This window comes from Hypoxylon trugodes, assembly GCF_022578975.1.
Source record: "Hypoxylon trugodes strain CBS 135444 unplaced genomic scaffold F4822scaffold_2, whole genome shotgun sequence".
NCBI classification, from domain to species: domain Eukaryota; kingdom Fungi; phylum Ascomycota; class Sordariomycetes; order Xylariales; family Hypoxylaceae; genus Hypoxylon; species Hypoxylon trugodes.
This window is the reverse complement of record NW_026250017.1, coordinates 4,133,069-4,150,353: the sequence shown is the minus strand read 5'-3', so window position 1 is coordinate 4,150,353 and position 17,285 is coordinate 4,133,069. Positions and strand designations below refer to the sequence as shown.

The 17,285-nt window shown below is 47.0% G+C and overlaps 6 protein-coding genes across 6 annotated transcripts; 4 read left to right on the top strand and 2 right to left on the bottom strand.

Annotated features, from left to right (window-relative positions):
* Positions 1 to 5: 5 nt before the first annotated feature.
* On the top strand, positions 6 to 3,259 carry F4822DRAFT_392870 (translation elongation factor G). Its single transcript, XM_051457254.1, has 4 exons — positions 6 to 418; positions 478 to 589; positions 656 to 2,679; positions 2,771 to 3,259. Exons 1-4 carry the CDS (start codon positions 213 to 215, stop codon positions 2,823 to 2,825), a joined length of 2,397 nt encoding a protein of 798 aa, XP_051318800.1. The 5' UTR covers positions 6 to 212; the 3' UTR covers positions 2,826 to 3,259.
* Positions 3,260 to 3,291: 32 nt separating this feature from the next.
* F4822DRAFT_392868 (Isocitrate/isopropylmalate dehydrogenase) lies at positions 3,292 to 4,684 on the bottom strand. Its single transcript, XM_051457253.1, has 2 exons — positions 4,596 to 4,684; positions 3,292 to 4,508 (listed from the first exon to the last, which is right to left on the bottom strand). The coding sequence occupies exons 1-2, from the start codon at positions 4,618 to 4,620 to the stop codon at positions 3,451 to 3,453; spliced, it is 1,083 nt and encodes a 360-aa protein (XP_051318799.1). The 5' UTR covers positions 4,621 to 4,684; the 3' UTR covers positions 3,292 to 3,450.
* Positions 4,685 to 6,792: 2,108 nt separating this feature from the next.
* F4822DRAFT_148440 (uncharacterized protein) lies at positions 6,793 to 9,294 on the top strand. Its single transcript, XM_051452958.1, has one exon. It carries the CDS (start codon positions 7,227 to 7,229, stop codon positions 8,934 to 8,936), a length of 1,710 nt encoding a protein of 569 aa, XP_051318798.1. The 5' UTR covers positions 6,793 to 7,226; the 3' UTR covers positions 8,937 to 9,294.
* A 98-nt stretch (positions 9,295 to 9,392) lies between these two features.
* F4822DRAFT_392863 (ribosomal protein S8) lies at positions 9,393 to 10,577 on the bottom strand. The gene has a single exon (XM_051457252.1). It carries the CDS (start codon positions 10,306 to 10,308, stop codon positions 9,811 to 9,813), a length of 498 nt encoding a protein of 165 aa, XP_051318797.1. The 5' UTR covers positions 10,309 to 10,577; the 3' UTR covers positions 9,393 to 9,810.
* Positions 10,578 to 11,170: 593 nt separating this feature from the next.
* Positions 11,171 to 13,111, top strand: F4822DRAFT_441724 (uncharacterized protein; the record flags this gene model as incomplete). The annotated part of the gene is made up of 3 exons (XM_051462896.1): positions 11,171 to 11,208; positions 11,288 to 11,454; positions 11,516 to 13,111. The coding sequence occupies 3 exons, from the start codon at positions 11,171 to 11,173 to the stop codon at positions 12,694 to 12,696; spliced, it is 1,386 nt and encodes a 461-aa protein (XP_051318796.1). The 3' UTR covers positions 12,697 to 13,111.
* A 2,643-nt stretch (positions 13,112 to 15,754) lies between these two features.
* Positions 15,755 to 17,180, top strand: F4822DRAFT_426216 (uncharacterized protein; the record flags this gene model as incomplete). Its single annotated transcript, XM_051460502.1, has 2 exons — positions 15,755 to 15,871; positions 15,945 to 17,180. 2 exons carry the CDS (start codon positions 15,755 to 15,757, stop codon positions 17,178 to 17,180), a joined length of 1,353 nt encoding a protein of 450 aa, XP_051318795.1.
* Positions 17,181 to 17,285: the final 105 nt, after the last annotated feature.

The window sequence follows — 17,285 nt, the reverse complement described above, 5'->3', positions numbered from 1 at the left end:
TGGTCAAGTAGGGCGGCATTTTATTCACTGATAAGCGTTATCGATCCTGATCAGCTCCAAAATTTTGTGAAGACTCGTTCAACTTAAGAAAAAAATTAAAGAAACAATACACCGGATACAATACCGGCGTTATCTTCCCATTCGTTCACTATTTGTTTCTATTTCTCCTTTTTAACTGTTTATCCTTACGTTTTTCTTATACCCTCTTTAAGATGAGGGTCCAGAGAGCCGCGGCCGTCCTTGGTGACAGTCGGATTTTAGGGTCAAGATGCAGCATTAGATATCTCAACATGGGTGCTAGAATATCTGGTTCTCAGTCGCCTACGCAGATGATCGCCCCATTGCGTGTTGATGGAAGGAGATATTTCAACTTGACGAAACCGAGATATGCTGCTGCAAATGCTGCTGCCAGTGCTGCGTAGGAACCCCTCCATTGATATGGTGAATGTGTGGCGGATACTGATATCTAGTGAACAGACTGAAGCGAGCTGCCGAAGAAGCCTCCAACCTTACACCCGAAGCCGTATATGCGAAGATGAGCCCAGAGGAGAAACATCGACTCTCAAGAGTTCGCAACATCGGTATTGCCGTACGTCACAACCTTACGAAGAGAAAGTAGAAGAGGGGTGGTATGCTAAAAAGAAATTGGGAATAGGCACATATTGATAGCGGGAAAACAACCTGTACCGAACGAGTTTTATTCTATACCGGCCGAATTAAGGCGATTCACGAAGTGAGAGGAAAAGATGGTGCGGGCGCAAAGATGGACTCCATGGACCTCGAGCGAGAAAAGGGAATTACCATTCAGTCCGCTGCTACGTTTTGCGATTGGAAGAAAGTAGAGGACGGCAAAGAAGAGACATACCATATCAACTTGATCGATACGCCCGGTCACATTGATTTTACTATTGAGGTCGAACGTGCGCTGAGAGTTCTGGATGGTGCCGTCATGATTCTTTGCGCCGTTAGCGGCGTCCAATCCCAAACAATTACCGTCGATCGACAGATGAAGCGATACAATATTCCCCGAATCAGTTTCGTCAACAAGATGGATCGAATGGGTGCCAATCCCTTCAAAGCGGTCGAACAGATCAACTCCAAATTAAAGATCCCCGCGGCAGCTATACAAATACCAATTGGTGTTGAGGATCAATTCAAGGGTGTTGTTGATCTAATAGAAATGAAAGCTATTTACAGCGAAGGTCCCAAGGGAACAATTGTTCGAGTTGGCCCCGTACCCGAGGACCTGAAAGAACTCGCGGAACAAAAACGACAGGAATTGATCGAGAAGCTCGCTGATGTGGATGACGAGATTGCCGAGATTTTCTTAGAAGAGGGTACACCAACCAACCTACAAATTCAAAACGCTATCCGAAGGTCAACTGTCGCTTTGAAGTTCACACCCGTCATGATGGGATCTGCATTGGCCGACAAGTCTATTCAGCCCTTGCTAGATGCCGTCTGTGATTACCTACCAAACCCTGCCGATGTTGAGAATGTGGCTTTGGACCGTACCAAGGGCGAAGCTGAAACTAAGCTGGTTCCCTACAATTCACTACCCTTCGTCGGGTTAGCTTTCAAGCTGGAAGAGAACAACTACGGTCAACTTACCTACATCCGAGTTTACCAAGGCGCATTAAAGAAGGGTTCCTATCTATTTAACTCAAGAACTGACAAGAAGGTACGAATTCCTCGTATCGTGCGAATGCACTCCAATGAGTTGGAAGACGTCAGCGAAATCGGTGCTGGTGAGATTTGCGCCGTGTTTGGTGTTGAATGCGCTTCCGGCGACACATTCACCGACGGAAACTTGCCCTACACCATGTCTTCCATGTTCGTACCTGATGCGGTCATGTCGCTTTCCATCAAGCCTAAGAAGAGCACGGATGCGGACAACTTCAGTAAAGCCATGAACCGATTCCAGCGTGAAGACCCTACTTTCAGATTATACGTCGACGATGAAAGCGAAGAGACGATTATTTCGGGTATGGGTGAATTGCATTTGGAAATTTACATCGAGCGTCTGCGGCGTGAGTACAAGGTTGACTGTACTACTGGTCAACCCCGAGTCGCATACCGTGAGACTATTAGCCAGAAGGCCGAATTCGACTACCTATTAAGGAGACAGACTGGTGGACCTGGTGACTACGCCCGTGTCGTTGGTTACATCGAACCGAATCCAGACCCGGAGTCAAACAGCTTCGAAAACCAAGTTGTTGGTGGTTCTATTCCGGACAAGTTCATTTCGGCTTGTGGTAAGGGTTTCGAACTCGCGTGTGAGAAGGGTCCTTTACTAGGCCACAAGGTTATCGGAGCTCGTATGATTGTCAACGACGGTGCGACGCACGTTACGGATTCTTCCGATTACGCTTTCAGTTTGGCAGCCCAAATGGCGTTCCGCAAGGTATTCCCTGAAGCTGGTGGCCAGGTACTAGAACCGCTGATGAAGACGACTATTATGGCACCCAACGAGTTCCAGGGTAATATTCTTATGTTGATGAACAAGCGTAATGCTACTATAATCGACACGGATATTGGCGCTGAGGACTTCAACTTGATTGCGGATTGCAGTTTGAATGCTATGTTCGGATTTAGTACGCAGTTGAGAGCGGCTACTCAAGGAAAGGGAGAGTTTAGCATGGAGTTCTCGCATTATGCCCCTGCGCCGCCGCATCTACAGTATGTTCTTTGCCCTTTTCTATCCTTTTAATTCCTACCATGGACTTTGATGGAGTGTGTAACGATCAGATTTTACTAATTATTTCTATAGGAAAGAATTAGTTGCCAAATACGAGAAGGAGCTCGAGGCCAAGAGAACCAAGTAAAATCTCTAATCTCTTCCAATGGTCCAAATAGACGGGCGTTCCAAGACCGGTTCTTTCGATTATTTTGCAAAATAGACGAGCGAATACTGCTGGCATCATGCTAGTATTACGAGAGTGCCGGCGTCCATCGACAATTTCATAGATGTGTCTATGCTACGGAATGATATTTAAGTCGATAATGGGATGTACAGTATATAATGATGACATATCACGATATGCCGGTAGAGGCTGTATATAGAATATCGATATGTGACATCTGAGCTGGGAGGTATCATACCTTCCGGAACGTACCCGAGGAGGTACAGGGCTTGATATCCACATATGAGGGATCAAGGGGACAAAATGGCGTAGGTAAATACGCCTAAAGAACACAGGCTACGCGGTCTGGTATCTAGATTAAGACAGGCGGAAAATAAGAATACTCTTCACTCCAACTTTTACGTGGCTGCTTGACTGATCATTTGAATGAGTTCTTAAAATTGTTAGATTGGTATCATCGAGTCTAGAACATGACTTTTACTCATACTCCCTTTCTTTTTATCTCCCATTTTGGACTCCTTTTTAACCAGGACTATTCTTCAAACCCGACTTTCGCCCATCAAGAAGAAATCCACCTAACGGGGGCTTATAGTCTCTTTAGGATGTCTTCTACGACTTCCTCAGTCGTCGCCTTACCGCCTAGGTCGGGTGTCAATAGCTTGCCATCCTCTAGATTTCCGTCGACAGCAGCGTAGATGCGCGCTGCAGCTTCTTCTTCATTCAAGAATTCGAGCATGAGAGCGGTGCTGCGTAGGGTAGCGATAGGGTTCGCGATACCCTTGCCCTCGATATCGGGTGCACTACCATGGCACGGCTCCCCAATAGCAAAACCTTCGCCGACGTTGGCGGACGGTACTAGACCTAGCGAACCAACTAATGCAGCCGCGCCGTCAGATAAGATGTCACCATATAGGTTAGGCGCAACGATCACGTCATAATCTTCGGGTTGACGGAATAGTTTGTACACCATGCTATCAACGATCTGCTCCTCAATAGTTACGCCGGAGAACTTAGGATTCGAAAGGGCGGAGCGCGAAGCGGTACGGAAGAGACCGTCGGTCTGCGATAAGACGTTCGATTTGTGCGTTATAGTAACGAGAGGACGAGAGTGAATCGAGCTCGACGACCCTGATTCGCGGATCTTCTGTCTCCTTAAAGCGATTTCACCAGCCATGGTCGCAATACGACTCGACGCGCGCTCGGAAATGCGCTTAATAGCCTCGGCATACTTGCCCCCCTCGCTCTCGGATCGTTCAATTGTACGTTCTTCCTTAACATACAAATCCTCGGTATTCTCTCTTACAATAACCATATCAATCGGCTTCGCCGCCGTGCGAACCGACTTCACGGGCCGCACATTAGCATATAAATCCAGTTTCTTGCGCAGCGCAACAATAGGCGACGAGTACCCCTTCACGGCTTTCGTAGGCGAGGATACGGCGCCGAAGAGCGCGCCATCGCATTCTTTGCGTAGGACTTCTACCGTGCGATCTGGTAAGGCGGCTCCGGTGCGCTCGAAAGTTTCGAAACCGGCTTGTAGGTCGGCGAATTCGAATTTGAGGTTGAAGGAGGAGGGGAGGGATTCGAGGATTCGGCGGCCGGCGGGGATTACTTCGCGGCCGATGCCGTCGCCGGGGATGAGGCCTGGGGGGTAATTGTTAGGTATCTACCAACATGCACGAAGTAAAAACTATATGTATGAAATCTGTAGTGTTCATAGTATTTACTGACCTATTCTTAAAACTCGGGATGCCATGTTGAATATTCAATTGATATTTTTCGTCAACGTTCGTTGCGCAACCGGTGAAGCTTCCGAAGCTTCTAACTCAATAAATTTAAAATTTCTCGCAGCGGAAGCTATGGCTATGGTTAGTGGGGTCGAACCCTTGCCGGGATCGGAGAAGCAACGCTTGGTGGTACGAATATCTGCAAGGGTTTCAGGGGCTAAATTAATGTACCTAAGTATTACTTACAGGGAACTCCTTACCATATTTCGATTTGATCCATCTAATTAATGCGCATTCGATCTGTATTAATCTGTATCTAACTTTGCAGATGCAGTATATATGTAGAAGCATACAGTATAGTACTGCATATATTCTAAATGTAACCTGCTATTTCTATATCATTACCTCATTGCTGTTAGCATACTCCTTGAAAGGTCACCTCTAAGGGGTTTTGGACTTCCTGGTAAATACTCCGCTGTATGCTATGATGCTTGAAGATCTTAAGAGGGGGTTATGTTTGTTACCAATGAGGGCAAACCTGAAACATCCTATTCATATGGAATTAGATTGATATGTGGTTTTTATGTGTCTTTAAGTGATGCAGAAAATGCAAGTGAGATCTGTCAACTTCGTGTAGTAGTAGTCTGCATCATCACTGCAATTTGTTAGCCAGTAGAATTGTGTTGTAGAATTTTATTCACTTGTAATTTTGTATTAAAGGTTACATGGTTTCCAAGTTTTACATATGCGGCTCTTTATATGGTAGATATTAAATTGATTCAAGGGACACAACATTGCTTCAAACATAATATTATATACATAATATCATAACTCTTCATAATAGAGTTAAGTCAATTAGTTAGTTTATGTATCTAATATTTGATGATGGAAGCAGCCAGGCTATTAATAGGGGTAAATTTAACTCACCTAAATATACAATATACATCTACCTTAATAGGATAAGCACACATCTTCGGTACACAACATCGATATGTGTGTCACTAGAGTAAATGACAAGGAACTTACGACGCCGAAGTTTCCTACTTCCAAATCGATTTCTCTTCTTTTTTTCGTCCCATATCTGCAAGCAATAATTCGATGTCCCGCTCTCAGGTCACCTCGGTAGGCTCCAGGGCTGCTAAACAGCGTTTTAAGAGTTCATGCAAGCCCCTGGACCCACATCTTTCCACTGGAATAATCTACCCCCCTGCCTAACTGGGCAATTTATTAAAGGAACCGCACTTTCTTTAGCTGGTCCACGGGTTAGATTGAGTTAGACTGGGTCAGTCTGGGTTAGTCTCGCCTTATTAGGCCACATGCCACCAAATCATTCTTCCCCATGTCGACAACTTCCCTTTCAATGTTCTTAATAAGCTTCTTCTTTTTCTTCCCGACGACACCGCTAAGTCTCTAAATCTCCAAGTCCCTAAGTCCATCTTAGCATTATACCTAAATCTTCGTTCTTCTACTTTTTACAAAGTATGTATTAAACTGCGCATCGCATTGAATCACACTCCTTTATTTGTTTTTCCTGGTTATATATTTGCTTGATTCGAATTCGAATTACATCGTCACTTTTATTTCGTTGTGAAGCATTTATTGATATACCATTATCATATACCTCTGAGTGCATTTTAGGCAGTCTTGTCTTCTGTCTCGGGAAACCCCTTAACCACGTCTCTGCTGGATACCAAGAGTACATTAACTTACCCCTGGATTGGAACATTTTAGTTCGTTCCCTTTTTCCCATTTGCTCCGACGCTTGACAGCATTTCCTCCAATTTCTAAGACAAAACGCGAGTACCCATCTACGCGAACGAACGATCAAGCGACAAACAAATCGCCGACCGATTGAATAGAAAGAAGAGAATAGAAACAAAAAAAATAGCTTAGGGCATGCAATTCACTATCGCAATCAGTAACTGCACTTTCCCGCGGTGACAGTTGTTGGTACATGATCAGTAACAACAAACTGATCAATTCGTCTTTGCTCTTTCTTACGACACCTACCTAATCTCAATAAAAGTCGATCAGTGACAATCCAGCCATGTCGGGAGTAAGGAACCTCCGCGCCATGTTCGAGCAAAAGGGTGAGAACAACCCTCCAGATAGAGGAAGATCTCCCGGTCCAGGGGGTATCGCCAGCTCAGTCGGTATGGTGCTTTTTTCGATTCTTGACATATGACACATCTACGTGTCTACATATTTTACATATTATTTTTATACCAAACCAAACCAAACCACACCACACCTCTAACTCCTCCCTAAATACACACACGATCAGCTCTACTAATAATTTGCTCAACTCCACATTTCATCTCCATTCCCAACTCCCCAACTCCATTGAATACGTCATTTATCTGTAATTTGCTAGGCGCCAACAGTTTCTGAGCCACACAGCAGCTAACATCGAGTCTTTTTCTTATTACTAGGGTCTCCTTCTCCTTCCCATTCGCCTCGTCCCCTCTCCAAAGTTCGAACCACCTTCGTAGCGATTGAGAAGGACGGCCGGGTAGGACTGAGGAGAGAACATAGTGGGGACTCAATCTCAGTGTCAAGCCGAAGGCTGAGCAACGACACTGAAGCTACTACGCCCCAGCCAGCACCCGACAAGGTGGATGTGTTTGCTGAGAACATGGCGAAGAACGCCGCCACCTTCAAGACAAACCTATCACAGGAATCTATTCCCGAGTCACCCAATGTAGACACGCCCGGCAAATTATCTCCAAAGAAAGATAGTCGAAGTCCAAACATCGCCCCCAATCCAAACCCAGACAAAATCACAGATGAGGAGGAACCAAAGACTAGGTTATTACCGGGTAACCCAACAGAGAAGTCAGCGACGAGAGGAAATAGCGCAACACCTACTGGACGTGGCAATGGTACCAGCGCATCAACAAACGGCAAACCAAAGGCAGAAACAAAAACTGAGGCAAAGGCCGCACTTGCAGCCAAGCCTGCTCCTAAAGCTGCACCAATCTCGACTACAGTTAAATCCGTCTCGAAAGCTCCTAAATCCCCAAATACCGCCACTGGCAAGCCAGCTAGCAGCACTACGAAGCCATCCACTAGCACCACAAGCCTAGCTCCGCAAAAGAAATCCACACCCGCACCCTCAAAAGAACAGGAGGCACCCAAGAAGACGGCCGCTCCCGTTGCGGCGAAGTCGACAGTAACCTCTGGCAAGAAGCCAGCTGCCATTGACCTCCCTCCGTCAGGGACTGGCTTTGTGAAGCCCAAGCCTAAATCGCCGACTCGGCCTGTGAAGTTGCCTTCTTCCCTTACGGCGCCCACTGCGTCTTCTGCGTCGAAGCTTGGAGTTGGTTCTGTCGCCGCAGCTCACCCTCCTAGACAATCTTTGTCGCGAGCCTCGGGAAATGCACAGCACCTAAACATTAGCTCCACCGCGCATAGATCGCCGAGTAGAGCGAGCATTTCAACCGTGGGAACCACAACAAATACAAAGAGCTTGAAACGCCAGAGTTCGACTATCAGCCGACCGCGTCCAAGTCTTGGACCACCCCCAAAGCCGACGGCCAAGGATCATCCAGTAGCCAAGAAGGAAAGTCATGTTGACGAGAGTTTCCTTGCGCGTATGATGCGACCAACTCAGGCTAGTTCTAGCAAGACTTCAGAGAAAGCTCCCGTAACTCCGCCACGCAAGCAAAGTGCGCCAGTTACAGTTCACAAGAAGACTGCACCAAAGGAAGCTGAAGGAAGCGCAAAGAAGGCAGCAGCCAAGATACAGTCGTCGACGAACAAAGTCAAGACTGCGGCGGAAAGCGCAAAGCCGGTTAACAAGAAGGCACCCACAGCTCAAGAAATTGCTCCCGTTGTCGCACAGACCGGAACTGCCGAGGCCGCTATCGAGACAGCCAAGATCTCTGTAGATACTGCTGCCACACCTGTGGTAGAGAAGACTGAACAAGCTGTCGCCGAACCTGTCAGTGCTGAGGAAAGTAAGGAGGAAGCCAAGGAAGCAGTAGAGAAATCTCCAGTATCCGAGACAACTGTCCCGGTTATCACCGGAGATGTGGAAAAGGTCGAGGATATCGAAGATTTGGTTCAAGAGGCCATAGAAGAGCCTGTCGACCGAACGCCTGCTGAGCCTGTTATCGAGGTGTCTGAAGAGGCTAAGGGAGAGGATCAGGTGGAAGCCGCGACTGAAGCTAATCAGGAGGCGAGCCCTGTTGGTGACGAAGTTACCAACGCAGCCGAAGAGCCCGAGACTGAGGTTTCTAAAGTGGAAGAAGCGAAGACCGAAGAAGTCAAGGAAGAAGCCCCCAAAGTAGAAGATGTTCAGGCACACGAAGCTAAGTCAGAGCTCCCTGCGGAAGATGCTTAGATAGCCGTCACTGTCAAAGAGTTATAACGAGTTATCGAACCTATGGAAGGTGTAACAAAAACCCGGTCTAAATTTGTTTGTATTCGGCGAGGCGCAGATGATACCTTTTTTCTCTTGAAAACCATTGGAGCATAGGAGGGGATTATGTTCTATTCTATTCCCCTCTTGGTGATGGCATTGCTGTGGAGTTAGGTGATAGTGATACTACCATAGCATACCTAGGTACTTCTACCTATTCTGTAGGTGTTTTCGTCCTTTTGTTATACTAGGGGGAAGGCGGAAGAGGAGGAATAGGGTAGATTAGACCAGGGAAGAAAAAAACTTATTCACTATCGAAACAATATCGTAACAAGTAGAATTCATGTGTGTGTGTGTGTGTGATAAGTCTTGATGTGTTCTCACAATGTGAGAATACTGTACATGAACCAGTCAATTATTTGCACCATGTTCATAATCCTTGTTTATATGTAGTTGAGTAGTGTTCATCGGATATTTCATTTGATACATATAAGCGCCTATAATACATCTAGATTCATAGGCACTTAAATCTAGAAATCATATACACATGTCATCCACCACCTTCAGCCCACTTCGTCCGTTATGATAAGATGGTTATGTGTCTTTGATTCCTTGATAACCCTTTCGTTCGAAATATGAATGTGGCCTACTCAAGACACCATACAGCTCTGACGACGAATATGTGTTTGACTTCAATCCTTGAGAGGATTACCCTATGCTTCTCGTCCTCCCTCTCAACCGTTGGCCTAAGAGACATCCAGATGACATTTAACACCTTCTTTATCCGCGGGTCGCACCCAATGTTTCGTACGTAGTCTACTAAGCTTTGCTCCAACCCATTTCTCGAACCGCATGATCACGGGCTCACCCGACATAACATCAAGCCACCAGTTTTCCTCTCAACAGCCTCCCGAATCTCCAACGTGCCTAAATCCGTAGCTAGGAAAAGACATTCTCCCAAATTCAAACCAGGATGTGGATGCGCATCTACACCCCTAGCAATCCTCTCCAACTTCTCTAATTTGGCAGTAACCGGGCGTTTCGGTTTCGTAATCGCCGTTATTTTCCTCAACACGGGTTCTCCACCGTTATTCGCGTTATACTTTAACCCCACCCACAGTCTCTGCTTCGCTACATTGGCCGTGGTCAGGGGTTCGGGCTCGAATGTTGATATCGTGGCGGGGTCGGGCGGGTAGGGACCGCCGCGGGTGACGAAGGAGAGGAAACCGGCTCGGTGTAGGGCTAGGGCGACGGAGAGGTTGTATTTCGTGTGCGGGACCGAGGTTAGGCCTAGCCGTGCGCGGGAGGCGTTTTGGAGGTGCGAACACATGTTTATTACGTTGGCGATGCCCATTTTTGGCGGTGGTGCCCTGTCGGGCGAATTAATCGGTGGGTTTGGGTTTAGAGAGGGTGAGAGGTATGGAATCGGCTCTCCGGTAGTGGGAGAAAGTCCGGTTGCGCTGTCTAGGAATACTTCGACCGTGTATAGGGCAGTTTGTCAGGATAGTAATACCGGATCTTGCAAGGCTTAATCCGTAAGCAGTCAATCCGTAGTCCGTTTAGTGTTTAATGAATGATCGTGTGAAGCTATCACCACCACTCAATGTAAAAGAGAAAAGAGAGTGGGTCCCTATTGAATCTCTAAATTGAAAATTCAACGGAAAATTACAAGGTCCGATAGTGATCCTTATCGATAGGCTAAGGACCTAGGATGGCATGAGCCATGTTCTCGGGTTTATGATTTACAGCATCTAATTGGTTATCAGAAATACCCCGCCATCGCAGCTTCAGCGCACGAGAGTGGGCGGTTAAGCGCCGGGCAGCTCTTTCTACTGCAGCCCGTTGCCGTCTCCCCCTCCTCTTGCAGGCGTCATATTGGTGGTACCATCCGCAAGGTAGGAAAGTGCTAGGTAAGGTACTTTTTTTTTTTTAATTAGAAAGAGCGCTTTCGTTTAGGGGCGGAGTAGTTTTTGCCGAGTTGCTGTTGATTTTCTAGAGCTCGTAGCTGCTGATGATTTTTATTTCCCCAATTCATTCTTCTTCGCCTTGAGCGACCTGAAGCTCTTTTTCAAACCATTACATTTGTGATACTTATGAACAGGTAGCTGCATTAAAGCTGGTCTTGATCGCTACTTAAATGTTTATTTAGATTATATTACTTCTGTTCTCTTATTTTGGCCGCGTGATCCTACTTCTCAGCTCGTGTAGCGATCAAGATGGCGGTTCGGCCTGGTGAGGAGAACGTTGCGACCCTGTGAGTGCCCAAGCAGCGAAGAAGCGGTTGAGGGCTCAGAGCTTCGTGATCGCTAACCTCAGTCTACTTTCTATAATAGCTTTGGGGATGTTCACTATTTCTATGGTCCACCCGAGGCGAATCCACCGCATCATCGCTTTGATAAAGGTTCTTACATATACCTATTCGAAAATGCGAATGACCGAAGAGCGCGTGTTGAAATTGCGAATCAGCCGGGCACAGATGACCAGGATGCCTTCGATGGGTGTAAGAACAAGCCACATTAGTCGTTTAATCTATTATCATTAAACCTAACACTGTGATATAGTTCTAGATAGGACGCGAGTTCGATACTCTTACAAGCAACAATGTCTTGTGAATCTCTTAGTCGAAGGGGTACCTGGTGCACCTATAGACCAGAGCCAATGGCATTTACCAACCTACGACCCGCGAAATGAGAATAAATACCACTACAAACTTCATTCACTCGATATTTACTTCTGGACTCACACCGATGCCCTACAGTTCGTCAATGGTGTACGACGGGTGCTTCCCCCTTCGCAAGTTGAGGTAGCAGATGAGCCAGGTCCCCCACCTCACCCGTACGGTCAGTCACAAGACACAAATCCTCTAGTCCAGAAATTAGAAAATGTTGCCATCTCAGACCCGAAGTATTCAAGTCCCAAACCTATAGCTCAAAGCATACCTACGTTCGCGCCTCCTCCAACCTCTGCGACAGACGACAGTAAGACAAGCTCACCTCAAAGCTTCGCGCCGATGGCGTACAATCCAGCTGCACCAGCTGCAGCTGAACAGAGAATACATCGGGAGAAGACCCCTCCCCCACCTGAGGATGACGGGGATAATCCTCTTGCCGCGGCGGTCGTTCGCGATTCAGCCCCGCCGTATACCCCTGGGTATGGTGCAGCAGCCTTCTCGGCGCCCCCGGGAAGTGTTGGTCTTCCCGGTCCTCCACCACAAGCGCATTCGGGTCTCGTCAGTCCAGGTCTTGCTAGTCCCGGTATTGGGAACCCCGGCTTAGTTAGTCCGGGCCTACCAACTCCCGGCATTACAAGCCCGGTTTTTCCACCATCGCAATTTGGACATTTACAACGTTCTTCGACAGTACCCGTTTCCGGATTGGCGTCGCCTGGTCTTGTAAGTCCGTATGGTAGTAATTTCCCCGGATCGCCAGGATTCGCGCCTCCTCCGTCGCATAATACGCAACATCAATCCACTCCACCTCCTGTTCAAAGCCCTGGGTTGCCCCCACCACCGCCAGGAGGTTATGCACACTACAGCTATAGCAATGCGCCGCAGCAAGGACCAGGAAGCACGGACTACGGTGTCCATCAACAGCTATATCGGCCGACGGAACAGGAACATGCTGCCAAATACGGCGTGTATAAGCCGAAAGTGGAGAGTCAGAGCAGGTTGGGTCAAAACGCGGAACGACTCGAAAAGGGCGTTACGGGGATGCTTAAGAAATTTGAGAAAAGATTTGGTTGATCATTTGATTTATTTACTCCGGATGTGCTTACGTATTTTGGATGGCGTCGGTCATTTTTCAAATCTTTTAGGATACCAGATTTACCAATTCCATGTTTTTCAATATACAAATTTCAAATCTGTACGAATTATGACGTCAATGCGATCAAGGAATACTACCTTAGTGCTGTCTAGGCAATGAAAGGAAGTGGCTCAACCCAGCACCAGTTATCTCAACGGTTAATCGCTTGTTGGTCCTCATGTGGCTATTAGCTTCAGGTATTTGTATTTTACTCATGTGGCTAGGTGTACGATAAATGGAATATGGGTATTGCTGACACGCGGACAACATGCGACAAGTCCACTAAAGCTTACCCCGGCAGCCCGGACAGCCCCGGCTATCGAAAGGGCTGGGCCGACAATCCTAGCGATACAATTGCCTAGGACATATCTAGGTAACGTAGCCCAACAGCCCGACGGGTGCTTGATCCGTTGATGCTTCACAAGAAATTGTGCAATTCATAGGTGGGACCTTACAGGCTCAAATACCGCTAGAATATCGTATCTTTGGACGGCATCTGCCGATTGACAAGTGAAAATGCGCCGTGCCTGATGCCTAATGTATGTTTCACTATTCAGCTCAAAACGTACGGGGCTAATATAATTCACTGGGTCCACTGGCTGGAAAAATAAGCAAGATCAAAGACATGTCTGATATGCCATGCGTGGTGATCGAAGAGGACACTAAAAAGTCTGCATGTCTCATAGGTAGGTCGGTAAGTAGGTAAGCGGCTGCTAGAGAAATACGACCTTTCTCGGTTCCGCCGGTTTTTCTTTGTTGATAAGGGAGTTTCTATTGAGATGTAAAGGTTGCTTCATCATAATATCTACCGAAATAGTGTGCTGCCGACCTACATAGTAATTCATGTATGTAGGCGCTTCTGCCAAAATTCGAGTCCATAGAGAACCAAGGGCGATATCGGTAGGGGGACATGGCGCTCACGCGATGTTACCTTAGCACAGAGAGCACAGGGAAAAGTGAGAACAAATTCCCAGGGACCCGGCAGCCCTAAGACAAGACCCCGACCGGGGACGGGATACGCAAAAGGACATGGGGGCCAAACCAACAAGGCGCAGTTCGTATGTGATGGAATCTCAGCCACGACTGGTGCGTTTTAACACGGAAATGAATGATGTTTTGATGTCTTGTTGTCAATATTGGCGTGACTTGGTATTCGCATGACCGGGAGACCGCATAGTAAGTTACTTACAGCCAAGAAAAACCAAGAGAATATTCGATTTGACTTCCGGGGGAGATGTAAGAGTTAAGTTTCTTTTACGTCTGTATTTTTGAATGTAGGTGAAGGACTTCAAGACTGGACTAAGGTTGAGGCAGCCTGCATAAACGAACGGGATGAATAATCCAATAAAAACTCGAGGGTTTTCATGTTTCTCGTTTCAAGGACTGGTCTACTGGACTTTTTCTAGCCTTAGTTTAATATGTCAGCTTATTATTATTTAGGTAGCATCGTCACTAACGGGTCTCAATTCTTATGCAGGGACTTTATCGTAGGTATTCCAATTGTCTATTCCACTATCCTTCGTAATTCTTTTCGATTGAATTGAGAATTGTGAAGGGATATAATGAATTGCGGACTGGAGAACCCGGTTGAAGAGTTAGAAGGATGAAAAAAGGACCAAGCCTGGCCAGCCCAGGACAACACGACGGATTTTCTTACCTATCCTGGTATAATACGTACAGATTTGCAATCCACGTTTTTTTGCCGATCTCATCACGATTACGTAGAGGTCCGTAGATTTCTATCATCGAACTAGTAAATTCGAAACGAGAATAGAGAATATTATCCACAATACCTAAATGTAAGAATATGGTGATGAAATTGAAATTAAAAAACAACAAGCAAGAAGAAGAAACTGAATTAAAGCTAGGAGTACATGTATAAGTGACATGTCGATTAGGTTAGAACTATACGTACCCTCTCTAGCTTTAAAATCTGACTATTTTTTCCCCTAATGACTAGCTCTCAAATGAAAAGGACGGAAGGACGAATGAACGAAAAGGTTAAGGCTTCCCGTCAATAATCATACCCTTGCCTACCTGACCTTAACCTGTGCCTGCCTAGGACTTACAATGCTTGCATACTAGTACGTCAAGTACATCAAGTACTTACATGTAGCGTAGTTCTTACCGATCGTGCCTACCGCAGCGGCAGCGCAGTCTCCAGCGCCAGTTTATGTTCAAATGTTACAGCACCACCTGCCGGCTCTCGACTTATTGTAACTTTCTTGGTACTTTCAGTTTTAACCCCCCACTCCGCTTCTTCTTTCACCTGCGCCCGCGATCTTCCCGTCTCTTCTTCTTTCACTTTCACCTTCACCTTTTTTAACCTCTCATCGTCGCCATCTAGACTTAATATATACAAGTATCGCTCTCAAGAGCCTTGCTTTCACTACTCACTCTTAACCCGATCTAATATTTATCATTTCCCACATCCAACAACTTCGACTACCACACACATTCTCTCTTTTTTCCTTGCATGCTATATATACCCACTTACTACCAACACACCAAGCTCAAGGCGCATACTAGTCACGAGGTCCACTGACAGCTTTATCCATCCTGTCGGATCTCGAATTGTCAAATCTCTACTCACTAACACAGACCGCTTTATAAACTTGAGTTGTCTGCGGTCTAACGGACGTCATTCTCTCATTTCGCTAGACACAGGGCTATTAAACTAAACTAACGGAACCCACGGCTTTCCTACACAACGAGCACATCATCCCTAGCTCGCGCCCGTTGCCGTTGACTTTTTTTATCACTGTCTCCGCCCTTGCTCGAACTCCCGAATAAACCGGTTACCTCTAGTTATTATTACTAGAGCTCACGGACGCATTGTTGTTTTGTTTTGTTTTCCCGGCCCGCCGTAGTTACTATGCGTACGGTGCCTATTCTAAGATAGTATCGGGCTTCCCGGCTCCAAACTTCTAAGATCGGTTTGCCGTCTCTGGCCGCATCTTCAATTACCATCATTCAGTCACTCGTTCATAATTCATCATGTTACTCCCACATCGCATTCCAGTGCCTCTTCAGCCCGGCGCCCGGGACACTTGTCTCACCTGCGGCAAGTTGGTCCCCAGGAAAGACGATATGCCTCCAAACACAGCCTACATTGTAAATAAACCCACTCCAATCCTATGCACTTTAGGCACATTTTCTAACCAACATTTTCTTTACTTAATAACAGGTTGTCGGTATCATCGCCGCTCTGTTTGTGCTCGTCATTGTAGGCTTCTGCTTTACACGGTATAGGATGAGATCTAGACAAGGAAATGCGAAACGAGGCAAATACAAGCAAACGTCTAACTCCGAAACTATCGAAGCGTCTACCCCGGGGAGTAGGAGGCGAGATGGAGCATCTGGTTCATTAAATTCGACCTCGGATGCGAATCGAAATAGCACAGCTTCACAGGTGGATAGAAATACGTCGGTTCGATCCGTCATAACTTTACCTGCGTACCGAACTAAAGCGAACGAAACCGAACAAGTTATCGGTCGCGAAGGGGAACGCGGTGGAGTCGATGTTGTTGTAGAATTGCCTACTGCTGAGGATCTAGAAAATATGCGAGATGAAGAGATGGAAGCATTATTCCAAATCCGATTAGCGAGACGACAGCAGCGAGACGAACGTGAAGAACGGCGTCGTTTAACCCGAGAAGCAAGAGATCGCGGGGATTTTGTAGCATTGAATGAGTTAGCAGCACAGAGGCGGGCCGCACGAGATAATAACGCTGTGGATGACTTGCGCGACGCGTACGGGCAAATTAAAGAACGGCGGGAACGTGCGGTCTCCAGCGTGAGTTACCATGAGCTCGGCGTGGCACAGCTCAATGGTACGCGGGTCCGTGCGGGTAGTCATGGAAGTGAGAACGTAGGGTTGTTATCAGATGCGGCTAGCATTGCCCTATCGACACGATCGCCTTCTGCTCAATCGCATCGTCGAGATAGAAGCGCCAGCTCCGTAATGAGTATCGACAGCGATTTCCCCTCCCCAGCGATAATGTCAGGAGCATCAACGCCACGACAGGGTAGCAATCACACTCGCGCCGGGTCAAGCCCGGAAATTATTGGCGAAGCAGATTTAGGCGATTCCGAAATGCCACCACCAGACTATGAGGATGTTAGTTTGGATGATGCCAGATCGGGGGCTGGCACACCTCTATTTAATGAACCCCCACCGGTCTACACAGACCCTACAGACGGACGTGAACGAAGGTTAAGCGCACAAGTCGGAGGTATGGTAAACAGGATGACAGAGGGTGGAGACCTCTCGACTACAAATAATTCGCGCGAGGAACCCCCAACACCAAGGTCCTCGAGAGGAGTGGGTGGAGCTCCTCAACTGCCCAGCCTACGAATTTCGAGACTGCCACAGATTGTCATTGAACCTTCGACTGCACATCCGACCGACTCCCATCCTTAATCAGTCGTCCAATCTGCCTTCTAGGCTTCTTCGGGAGGGTTTCCAAAATGCACCTGGCTATGGCTTCAACAGAACACACCTTACTCGACATTCCAATATCGTGAT

Excerpts from the sequence above, each read along its gene's own strand:
- F4822DRAFT_392870 (XM_051457254.1), top strand. The coding sequence starts at position 213 with ATGAGGGTCCAGAGAGCCGCGGCCGTCCTTGGTGACAGTCGGATTTTA. Across the intron at positions 419-477 it reads AATGCTGCTGCCAGTGCTGC|ACTGAAGCGAGCTGCCGAAG; the intron begins GTAGGAACCCCT and ends TCTAGTGAACAG. Across the intron at positions 2,680-2,770 it reads CCTGCGCCGCCGCATCTACA|GAAAGAATTAGTTGCCAAAT; the intron begins GTATGTTCTTTG and ends TTATTTCTATAG.
- F4822DRAFT_392868 (XM_051457253.1), bottom strand. The coding sequence starts at position 4,620 with ATGGCATCCCGAGTTTTAAGAATAG. Across the intron at positions 4,509-4,595 it reads ATCCCGAGTTTTAAGAATAG|GCCTCATCCCCGGCGACGGC; the intron begins GTCAGTAAATAC and ends ATTACCCCCCAG.
- F4822DRAFT_148440 (XM_051452958.1), top strand. The coding sequence starts at position 7,227 with ATGGCGAAGAACGCCGCCACCTTCAAGACAAACCTATCACAGGAATCT.
- F4822DRAFT_392863 (XM_051457252.1), bottom strand. The coding sequence starts at position 10,308 with ATGGGCATCGCCAACGTAATAAACATGTGTTCGCACCTCCAAAACGCC.